At 51.2% G+C, this 12025-nt stretch overlaps 1 protein-coding gene across 2 annotated transcripts; it reads left to right on the top strand.

Moving 5' to 3' along the window:
• The first annotated feature begins 240 nt into the window (after positions 1 to 240).
• TNFSF14 (TNF superfamily member 14) lies at positions 241 to 11609 on the top strand. Of its 2 annotated transcripts, XM_054672478.1 has the most exons (5): positions 241 to 2689; positions 2800 to 3063; positions 5480 to 5516; positions 5775 to 5816; positions 7565 to 11609. In XM_054672478.1, the coding sequence occupies exons 2-5, from the start codon at positions 2845 to 2847 to the stop codon at positions 7987 to 7989; spliced, it is 723 nt and encodes a 240-aa protein (XP_054528453.1). In that variant the 5' UTR covers positions 241 to 2689; positions 2800 to 2844; the 3' UTR covers positions 7990 to 11609. The 2 variants fall into 2 exon arrangements, with proteins under 2 accessions (XP_054528453.1, NP_001315249.1); NM_001328320.1 differs by lacking the exon at positions 241 to 2689 and having other exon boundaries at positions 2845 to 3063; positions 7565 to 7989.
• The last annotated feature ends 416 nt before the right edge of the window (positions 11610 to 12025 follow it).

Genomic DNA, 12025 nt, shown 5'->3' with positions numbered 1-12025 from the left:
TAAGACGGTAGTGTCACCTCTTACCTGAGCCTCCAGCCTAACTGGCTTGTCCTGTGGACTTCAGACTTGCCAACTCCCATGATTGTGTGAGCTGATTTATTAAAATAAATGTGTTACACACTCTCTCTCTGACTCTATACTTCTCTCTCTCTCTTTCTCCGTCTGTCTTTGTATCTCTGTGTCCCTGTCTCTCTAGTTTTCCATGTCTGTCTCTTCTCTGTCTCTACAGATCTCTTTTTTTTTTTTTTTTTTTTTTTTTTTTGAGACAGTCTCATGCCATTGCCCAGCCTGGAGTGCAGTGGCACAATCTCAGTTCATTGCAACTTCTGCCTCCTGGGTTCAAGTGATTCTTGTGCCTCAGCCTCCCAAGTAGCTGGGATTACAGGAGTGTGCCACCACACCTAGCTAATTTTTTATTATTTTTTTTTTGTATTTTTGATAGAGACAGGGTTTCCCCATATTGGCCAGGCTGGTCTCGAACTCCCGACCTCAGGTGATCCACATGCCTCAGCCTCCCAAAGTGCTGGGATTACAGGCGTGAGCCACCGCACCCAGCCTATAGATCCTATCTCTATCTCTCTGTCTATCTTCTATTGGTTCTGTCTCTCGGGAGACACCTGACCAATTCAGGGAGGGCTCCTGTGAGGAGAAGTTTCTTGAGTCAAGACGCAGATGAGCAGGGGGAGCCTGCTTTGGAGATCTAGGGAAGATGGTTCCCAGCAGCAGGAAGAGGAAGTGCAAAGACCCAGGATATCTGCCTGGGGCAGAGTGAGCAAAAGCACGAAGGTCCAACCACAGAGGCCCCAGCAAAGGGCACTTCGTGTCTTAGCCTAAGCTCAGGGGCAAGCTGGCAGCAAACTGTATCTATAAAGGGCCAGATAAGTGTTTTTGGCTTTCAGGGCCAAGAGGTAAAATCAAGGATATTACAAAGATACTTATGAAACAAGACAGAAGCCAAGTGCAGTGGCTCACGCCTGTAATTCTAGCACTTTGGGAGGCTGAGGTGGGCAGATCACCTGAGGTCAGGAGTTCGAGACCAGCCTGGCCAACATATAGACAACATATATGTTACAACATATATAATGGCCAACATATAATACAAAAATTAGCTATGCATGGTGGTGGGCGCCTGTAATCCCAGCTACTCAGGAGGCTGAGGCAGGAAAATTGCTTGAATCCGGGAGGCAGAGGTTGCAGTGAGCCAAAATGGCACCACTGCACTCCAGCCTGGGTGACAAAGTGAGACTCTGCCTCAAAAAAAAAAAGAAAGAAAAAGGCTGGGTGCGGTGGCTCATGCCTGTAATCCCAGCACTTTGGGAGGCCAAGGCAGGCGGATCACGAGGTCAGGAGATTGAGACCATCCTGGCTAACACGGTGAAACCCCGTCTCTACTAAAAATACAAAAAATTAGCTGGGTGCGGTGGTGGGCGCCTGTAGTCCCAGCTACTCAGGAGGCTGAGGCAGGAGAATGGCGTGAACCTGGGAGGCGGAGCTTGCAGTGAGTCGAGATCGCACCACTGCACTCCAGCCTGGGCGACAGAGCGAGACTCCGTCTCGAAAAAAAAAAAAATCCACGCTTGAATGCATGCACACTCATACATGGACCTCCCCACACACATGAACACACCCGTGCAAGTGCGCACACATACACGCACCAATGCACAGGCACACACACATGCACACACGTGCACACAGCACATATATGCACACCCACTTGCACATGTGATGCATGTTCACACATACACACACGTGCACATGCATGCATGTACATGGACCACGTGCACATGCACACAGATGACCATACACATATGCATGCACCTGCCCACATATGCATGCACATTTACATGCCAGCACATGTATGATACACAGGCATGCACCTGCACATGTATACATGATACACACTTGCACGCACACAACTGAATACACACATTCACATGCACACACTGCACACATATATGCATGCAGACAAGCACACACACAGAGCACACATCCACTCCTTTATTCCACTCTCGTGTTTTTCACTGCACTTGTCACATCAAAACACAACAGAAGGCCGGGCATGGTGTGGCTCACGTTTGTAATCCCAGCACTTTGGGAGGCTGAGGTGGGTGGATCGCTTGAGGTCAGGAGTTCGAGACCAGCCTGACCAACATAGTGAAACCCCATCTCTACTAAAAATACAAAAAGCAGCCAGGCGTGGTGGCGCGCGCCTGTAATCCCCGCTACTTGGGAGGCTGAGGCAGGAGAATTGCTTGAACCCAGGAGGTGGAGGTTGTAGTAAGCTGAGATCGCGCCACTGCACTCCAGCCTGGGCAACAGAGCGAGACTCCATCTCAAAAACAAAACAAATAAACAAACGAACAAAAAAACCCACAACGTATTATTTTCTTGTTTACGAGGTTTCTTGTCTCTCTGGCTCCACCAGAAGAGGAGCAGGGACCCTTCTTGCTGTTGTTCATTGCTGCATCCCCCACACCGAGAGCAGAGTCTGGCATGGGCAGAAAGTCCTCAGTCAATATTTGGTGGCCCCAAGCGAATGAAGCATCCAAGAAGGGAAAGCTGGGGGCTCCCCACTGCACTTGCCACCTGAGTCACATTTTCAGAAGCCTCTGGAAAGTGTGAGAGTCTGTATGAGTGAGAGTGAGACAGGGCCAAGACCGGGGGCGGCGGGGACCGGAAGAAGAGGAGGGTGAGTGGGGGAAGGGGTGGGGCTGAACCCCAGCTCTAAAGGCGGCCCACGGGTGCCTGTCCGCAGCGTGCACAGCCCAGGAGTGTTGAGCAATTTCGGTTTCCTCTGAGGTTGAAGGACCCAGGCGTGTCAGCCCTGCTCCAGACACCTTGGGCATGGAGGAGAGTGTCGTACGGCCCTCAGTGTTTGTGGTGGATGGACAGACCGACATCCCATTCACGAGGCTGGGACGAAGCCGCCGGAGACAGTCGTGCAGTGTGGCCCGGGTGGGTCTGGGTCTCTTGCTGTTGCTGATGGGGGCCGGGCTGGCCGTCCAAGGCTGGTTCCTCCTGCAGCTGCACTGGCGTCTAGGAGAGATGGTCACCCGCCTGCCTGTGAGTGGGACCGGGGGGCTGAGAGCAGGTGGAGGCGAGGGGGCTCCCCTGTGTCATTGTGGGTCACTGTGTGTCTGTGTGTGTGTGTGTGTGTGTGTGTGTGTGTGCAGGACAGGGCACAGGCTGAGAGCAGCTGGCTTGACTGGTTGCTGCTCCCAGCCTTGGGCAAGTGAATTCACCTCTCTGAACCTCAGTGTCTTCATCTACAAAATAAGGGCAGTCTCTTCATAGGGGACGAAGTATGCTATGGCGTGTGTAGTACCAGACGATGCCAGCTCCACCCGTCGGAACTGACACCCCAACACTGCCATGCACAGCCCTGTGCACACACGCATGCATTTTCTCTGTACTTTTTTATTTTTGAGACGGAGTTTCACTCTCGTTGCCCAGGCTGGAGTGCAATGGCATGATCTCTGCTCACCACAACCTCTGCCTCCCGGGTTCAAGTGATTCTCCTGCCTCAGCCTCCCGAGTAGCTGGGATTACAGGCATGCGCCACCACGCCTGGCCAATTTTGTATTTTTAGTAGAGATGGGGCTTCTCTATGTTTGTCAGGCTGGTCTCAAACTCCCGACCTCAGGAGATCCACCCGCCTCAGCCTCCCAAAGTGCTGGGATTACAGGTGTGAGCCACTGCGCCTGGCCTTCTCTGTACTCTTATTACTGTTACTGCGATTGTCATTAATTCTCTGACCATTTCCATCTGTGGAAATTTCTCGGTCTGCTTCCAGCTGGCTGTGGATGTGTCCGCCTGTCTGTGTGCCTCACCTGGGGGTCTATGTGTGCCCAACACCATACCCCTGTGGGCTTGGCCCCTTTTGTGTCCTGGGTCTGGATCCAGTGGCCACACATTCGTGTCCACATACCCATGTGGACGTATGTGCGTGTACCCACATGTCCACACACCCGCCTAGCTGCAGCTGGTGTATTCACGTTGTCTGTCTTTGTCTCTGGGTCTCTGTGTCTGTAGACGCACATGGATCCATAAACCACAAACCACATGTCCACGCATCTGAGCCCACATGTGTCTTCTCAGTGTCATGATGATGTTGAGGTCTGTGCCCTGTGGCAGGTGCTATATCCCAAGGGTGGTGTCCATGTGTCCAGCCATCTCGCTGTCTGCATTTTTTTTTTTTTTGAGACAAGGTTTCTCTCCCATCGCCCAGGCTGTAGTGTAGTGGTGCAGTCTTGGCTCACTACAACCCCACCTCCCAGGTTCAAGTGATTCCCCTGTCTCAGCCTCCTGAGCAGTAGCTGGGATCACAGGCATCCGCCACCGTGCCTGGCTAATTTGTGTATTTTTAGTAGAGATGGGGTTTCACCATGTTGGCCAGACTTGTCTCGAACTCCTGACCTCAAGTGATCCACCTGCCTCAGCCTCCCAAAGTGCTGGGATTATAGGTGTGAGCCACCACGCCTGGCCTTGTCCATGTATTTTTAAATATTACTTATTTATTTAATTAGTTACATATTTATTTATCTTAGAGACTGGGTCTCACTCTGCTGCCCAGGCTAGAGTGGAGCGGCACGATCATAGCTCACTGCAGCCTTGAACTTCTGGGCTCAAGCAAGCCTCCTGTCCCAGCTTCATGAGTAGCTGGGACTACAGGCACGCACCACCATGCCCGGCAAATCTTAAAAATTTTTTGTAGAGATGAGGTCTTGCTGTGTTGCCTAGGCTGGTCTTAAACTCCTGGCCTCAAGCCGTCCTCCCACTTTGGCCTCCCAAAGTGCTGGGATTACAGGTGTAAGCCTCCGCACTGGGCAATGTTACTTATTTATTAAACCCTTTTATTTATTTATTTATTTATTTATTTATTTATTTATTTATTGAGATAGAATCTCACTCTGTCACCCAGGCTAGAGTGCAGTGGCACAATCTGGGCCCACTGCAACCTTCCGGGTTCAAGCGATCCTCCTGCCTCAGCCTCCAGAGCAGCTGGAATTACAGGCACCCACCACCAGGCCCAGCTAATTTTTGTAGTTTTAGTAGATACAGGGTTTTACTGTGTTGGCCAGGCTGGTCTCGAACTCCTGACCTCAGGTAATCTGCCCACCTCGGCCTCCCGAAGTGCTGGGATTAGAGGTGTGAGCCAATGCACCCGACCTATTAAACCTTCCTCTAGTGCATACTATGTGCCAAGCACTGTAATAATGCCTTACATATATGAATTCATTAAATGCCAAGCAGACACGATTCGTAACTCCATTTACATAGAGGGAAACTGAGGCACCAAGTGGTTGTGAGGCCGCTGGACAGGGGGTGTGTGTCTGCAAGTGAGAGTATGTGGCCCTGTGTACGTGTCTGAGGGTGGTGTCGGTGGCTATGGTCCTCAGGTCTCATAGCCGTGTGTGAGCAATGCGAGGGCGTGGCCCCCGCTGCAGGTTCTTACCGCAGGCCCCTTCTGCATTTTCAGGACGGACATGCAGGCTCCTGGGAGCAGCTGATACAAGGTGAGTCAGGGTCCTGGTCCCAGGGAAGGAGGTGTGATGATTCCCATGCCACCCCCACCCCTCGGTCAATTGCCCAATATGATTTGCACAACTGGCCAAATCCTCACAGGTGCCCCTCCCCCAGGCCTGAGAAGCAGAAGTTTGGGTCACTCCGGAAGGGGTGGGGTTGATTCCAGGAGGTGTACACGGTGGCCCTTTAGGAGGCTGGCTTTTTACCTCCACTGTCTTCGTCTCTAACCTCTGACCCTCTTTCCCCAGAGCGAAGGTCTCACGAGGTCAACCCAGCAGCGCATCTCACAGGTGAGAGGGACCCTGGATCCTGGCAAGGGGCAGGGGTCAGGGCGTCTCGGGAAGACCAGATAAACGCCATACATATCAGTGTATTCATTCATTCATTGCTTATTTACTCACAGAGTTGCTCAGAACATAGGCTGCAAGTGCTATGTATTTCCAGTTTTATTTATTTTATTATTTTTTATTTCTATTTATTTATTTATTTATTTATTTTTGAGACAGTCTCACTCTGTCGCCCAGGCTGGGGTGCAGTGGCATGATCTCGGCTCACTGCAGTCTTCGCCTCCCGGGTTCAAGCGATTCTTCTGCCTCAGCCTCCCAAGTACCTGGGATTACAGGCATGCACCACCACGCCCGGTTAATTTTGTTGTATTTTTAGTAGAGACGGGGTTTCGCCATGTTGGCCAGGCTGGTCTCAAACTCCCGATCTCAGGTGATCCTCCCGCCTCGGCCTCCCAAAGGGCTGGGATTACAGGCGTGAGCCACCGGGCCCGGCCTAGTTTTATTAATTTAATGAACTCTCATATAGTGCTTATGCTGTGTTATGTGCTGTGACACGCTTTCTACATATTAATTCATTACATTCCAAGCAGGTGCTATTAATATGTGCATTTTACAGAGAGGGAAACTGAGGCACACAGCGAGTACGAGGTGCCGCTTTGGTTTCTTGGTTTTGCAAACTTGCATGTTTGGACATTTTTTTTTTTTTTTTTTTTTTGAGACAGGGTCTTACTCTGTCAACTAGGCTGGAGCGGCGCTATCATGGCTCACTGCACCCTCAACTTGCCAGGTGCAAGCGATCCTCCCACCTCGGCTTCCCCAGCAGCTGGGACTACAGGTGCCTGCCACCATGCCCAGCTAATTTTTTTGTTTTTTGTAGAGACAGGGTCTCCCTATGTTACTTCATCTGGAACTCCTGGACTCAAACTCCTGGGCTCAGGGGATCTTCCTGCCTCAGCCTCCCAAAGTGCTGGGATTACAGGGGTGAGACACCACACCCAGCCAAGTTTTGACACTTTTGGCAAATCACTTAATGGTTCCATGCCTCAGTTTCCCCACCTGCAAAAGAGGGATGCAAAGAGTTGAGATATAGACTAAGCAAGTTAATTTGCTTCCCTGTGCCTCAGTTTCCCTCATCGGCAAAGCAGGGATAAAGCAAATTAATACATACAAACAGGCTAGGCAGGGTGGTGGCTCATGACTGTAATCCCAGCACTTGGGAGCCTGAAGGATCGGTTGAGCACAGGAATTCGAGACCAGCCTGGGCCACATTGTGAGACCCCCACCTCTACAAACACACACACACACACACACACGCACACATGCACACACACACACAAACAGCCTAGTGGTGACTGGCCTGGAGTCACACAGCAGGAGTAAGACATGCAAGGCTGGGCGTGGTGGCTCACACCTGTAATCCCAGCACTCTGGGAGGCCGAGGCGGGTGGATCACCTGAAGTCAGGAGTTCAAGACCAGCCTCAGCAACATGGCAAAACACCGTCTCTACTAAAACTACAAAAAGTAACTGGGTGCGGTGGCGGGCACCTGTAGTCCCAGCTACTCAGGAGACTGAAGCAGGACAATCGCTTGAACCTGGGAGGCGGAGGCTGCAGTGAGCCGAGATCACGCCACTGCACTCCAGCCTGGGCCACAGAGCGAGACTCTGTGTCAAACAAACAAACAAACAAACAAGCAACAGAGGAAGACATGTGCTGACCGGCAGCCCCCTTTGTCTCTCTCTTCCCAACAGGGGCCAACTCCAGCTTGACGGGCAGCGGGGGGCCGCTGCTATGGGAGACTCAGCTGGGCCTGGCCTTCCTGAGGGGCCTCAGCTACCACGATGGGGCCCTTGTGGCCACCAAAGCTGGCTACTACTACATCTACTCCAAGGTGCAGCTGGGCGGTGTGGGCTGCCCGCTGGGCCTGGCCAGCACCATCACCCACGGCCTCTACAAGCGCACACCCCGCTACCCCGAGGAGCTGGAGCTGTTGGTCAGCCAGCAGTCACCCTGCGGACGGGCCACCAGCAGCTCCCGCGTCTGGTGGGACAGCAGCTTCCTGGGTGGTGTGGTGCACCTGGAGGCTGGGGAGGAGGTGGTCGTCCGTGTGCTGGATGAACGCCTGGTTCGACTGCGTGACGGTACCCGGTCTTACTTTGGGGCTTTCATGGTGTGAAGGAAGGAGCGTGGTGCATTGGACATGGGTCTGACACGTGGAGAACTCAGAGGGTGCCTCAGGGGAAAGAAAACTCACGAAGCAGAGGCTGGGCACGGTGGCTCTCGCCTGTAATCCCAGCACTTTGGGAGGACAAGGCAGGCGGATCACCTGAGGTCAGGACTTCAAGACCAGCCTGGCTAACATGGCAAAACCCCATCTCTACTAAAAATACAAAAATTAGCCGGACGTGGTGGTGCCTGCCTGTAATCCCAGCTACTCAGGAGGCTGAGGCAGGAGAATTTTGCTTAAACCCGGGAGGCAGAGGTTGCAGTGAGCCGAGATCACACCACTGCACTCCAACCTGGGAAACGGAGTGAGACTTTGCCTCAAAAAAAAGAAAGGAAGAAAAAGGAAAACTCAGGAAACAGATCTTGGGGGACACTCCAGGGAACCCAAAACTCAAAGGCAGAGAGCTCAGTGGGCACCACCAAGGACCAAGAACTCAGGCATCTCGAGGGGCTGAAGCCCCAGCAGGCACCTTCAGAAGACCCACGTAGACTGCAGACCCTGCCACGGACAATACTAAGGACAAAAACCCAGAGACTTGGGGTCTGTGGGCCCCCAAACATTGGGTAAAGTTGATTTGCCTGATATTCAGGAAGAAGGGGTGAGGGGTGGGTATTTATGCTTTTGATTCAGAAGAAAGTGGGACTTGGGATTCCAGGGACTTGGCTGGGGGTGGGAAACTTCATCCACTTCCCTACTCTCATCATGAGTACGGACAGGGTGGGCGGGAGACTAATCATCGGGACTCATCATGAAGAGCCCAGCCCCACCCCACCTACAGTCAGAGTCACATACTCAGATCCCACCCACAGACTGGTGGCCACACCTCAGCCTGGTCACAAAGAGTTACACTCAGATACATGAGCACGGCAGTGTGCTCATAACTGTTTAACAACCAGCTGTCCTGGGAGGGGGACAGCTTTGTAATGTTTGCCAATTCCATGGTGTAAATGCTACCACCATGGCTGATTTCATCACTGCCAAGCATAGACATCCCTAATAGGACACCACGGATCTGTCCCCGGCATCCAGCCCAGGGCCTGGCACAAAGCATGCTCTAGGGAAATGCTTGCTGATTGAAAGGAAGGAAGAAAGAATGACTATACAGTCACACCTATGGCATCCCACAAAATCTGTCACATGGCTGCATAATCTCAGCCACTCTTTCACAACTATAGACTCATACACGCGAAGTGCCAGATTCATGCACAACCACACAATCACATGGAAGTCACAGAAGGCATCACAGACAGTCACAGCACTGTGTGTATGTTATAACACAAGCACACAAAACTCAGACAGCATCCCAGCTACACAGCCACTCCCAGAGGTGTCACCGTCACACTTGGTAATTAATACTCATTACATTAGATACAGACAGACCAAGTTATAGTCAGATCTGGTTACACACATACACACACACAATATCACAATGACAAATACACAACATCACACACACACAACATCTCAATGACACACACATCACACACACAACATCACGATGACAAACACACATTACACACACATCACAATGACAAACACACAACATTACACACATATACACACAGCCTGAGGGCCCTCCCCAGCCCAGACTAACACATCTCGGGGTGAGGACCAGACCTTGTTCATAACCCTGGGCCTCTTAACCACTGATCTTTGAAATAAATGGCAAATACTTGTACCTGGATCTGTCTAGTTCTTAGGGGAACAAACTGAAGAAGGGTGGAGAGGAATTGTCAGGCCTAAAGAGCCCCACAGGGAAAGGGAGGAGTCGGATGGGGGGCAACCATCAGCAACAAGTGGTGGCTCCTAGAGGCAGAGGGATGGAGATAATGACCCATGGAGGTCATTCTACAGATGAGGAACCTGGACCCAGTTGGCTCAAGTCCATGCAGGAAATGTGGGGGAAACCAGAGACCTCACGTCTGGATCTGGCTTCCTCTCCAATCCCCAATTCCTGAGGAAGTAGAGGCTACATCCCGCAAGACGCCCTTATTAGACACATCCAGGACAGAGTGACAATCCGCCAAGCCGGCTGGAAGCATAAAACACAGGGAGCTGGTGGGTTGGGTGGGGGCAGATAATGATATGCATACAAATTAGAGGGTCTATGCAAATGAGCATTGCTGCAGTGTGGCTGGAGGGAATCCTTAGTTCCTAGGATTCTAGAATAAGGGTTTCGACCCCAGAGGTGAATGTATTGTTATTATTGTTTTGTTGTTGTGAATGACCAGTCAAAATTTGTGGGTTATTGTTGTTATTGCCAATAGTATTCTTGTCATTGTTGCACAGTACAGAGATGAAGGAAACAGATTTTGCAATCAGATGATCCTGGGTTCTGAGTCCACTCTGCCACTCACCAGCTATATGACCTCCAGCAATTTCCATCACCTCTCAATGCTTCAGTTTCCCCATCGGCAAAATGGTTGTGAGGGGAGAGGAACAACAGTACAGATTCACCATCCCAAATTCAAAATGCTCCAAAATCTAAGCCGGGCATGGTGGCTCATACCTGTAATCCCAGCACTTTGGGAGGTCAAAGTGGATGGATAACCTGAGGTCAGGAGCTCCAGACCAGCCTGGCCAACATGGCGAAACCCCGTCTCTACTAAAAATACAAAAAATTACCTGGGTGTGGTGGGGGGCGCCTGTAACCCCAGCTACTCGGGAGGCTGAGGCAGGAACCCTGGAGGTTGAGGTTGCAGTGAGCTGAGATCACACCACTGCACTCCAGCCTGGGTGACAGAGCAAGACTCCCATCTCAAAAAACAAAAAAAACAAAAAAATATGCTCCAAAATCTGAAACTCTTTGAGCCCCAGTGTGATGCCACAAGTGGGAAATTCCACAACTCATCACATGTGACAGATTGCAGTGGAAATGCAGGCACACACCACGAAGTTTACTCAGCATCCTCAAAGGAAATCCCCGTCAGTAGCTATATATCATTTTCTCACATGCCAGATAGGTATCTCTCATCTTTTACTGTTAAGTACTTCTGTGTTGAATAGGTGGAGGAAAATGATTGCTGGTTAGTAGTATATAAATTCAGAGTCAGGAATGGTGGTGATGTCGGCTGGGTGCGGTGGCTCACGCCTGTAATTCCAATGTGATACCCTACCTTGTGTTTCACCTGATTGACTCTCCGTTAGCTGAGAGAGCCAGGCAGACTCTATTTTGGCTTCTTCGCTTGCAGTCCCTCACCCACCCCCCTTCCTCAAGGACTTAAGCTGACTCCCAGCACATCCAAGAATGGAATTACTGATAAGATACTGTGGCAAGCTATATCCACAGTTCCCAGGAATTCATCCGGTTGATAGCACCCAAAGCCCCCGCGTCTGTCACCTTGTGAAAGATTTAAAGCCCCTGCACCTGGAACTGTTTGTTTTCCTGTTACCATTTACCTTTTTCACTTTCTTGCCTGTTTTGCTTCTGTAAAATTGCTTCAGCTCGGCTCCCTCTTCCCCTTCTAAACCAAGGTATAAAAAGAAACCTAGCCCCTTCTTTGGGGTCGAGAAAATTTTGAGCGCTAGCCATCTCTCAGTCGCCGGCTAATAAAGGACTCCTGAATTAGTCTAAGAGTGTGGCGTTTCTCTATAACTCACTCGGTTACAACATTTGGAGGCCACAGCGAGATCCGCCACCGGGTGAAATCTGGACCCGTTCCGGGCTCCCCTGGACAGAAGGCGAGCTTATAGGGGAGGTGCCACCTAAAGACGTTCCAGGGCCGTGTAGGCGACCGTCTTCCAGAGGGGAACGGATCGGCTGCCCATGTGCTCAACCAAATTCAACTCCTGAGTCCTCAGTTTCTGGTCCCGGGAAGGTAAGTCAGATCTGACTCTGTTTCTCTGGGAGGGAGGTGGCCCTGATGAGGGCGTCCCTCTGGCTCTGTCCATATTCCAGGACGCTGGAGGACAGAGTCCTGGTTTCTGTCAGGCATCTCTGTAAGACTAGTCTCTTTCTTTCTCTCTCTCTCTATCTCTTCTCCTT

Source organism: Pan troglodytes, chromosome 20, assembly GCF_028858775.2.
Source record: "Pan troglodytes isolate AG18354 chromosome 20, NHGRI_mPanTro3-v2.0_pri, whole genome shotgun sequence".
Classification (NCBI taxonomy): domain Eukaryota; kingdom Metazoa; phylum Chordata; class Mammalia; order Primates; family Hominidae; genus Pan; species Pan troglodytes.
This window is presented reverse-complemented; position numbering and strand designations above follow the sequence as displayed.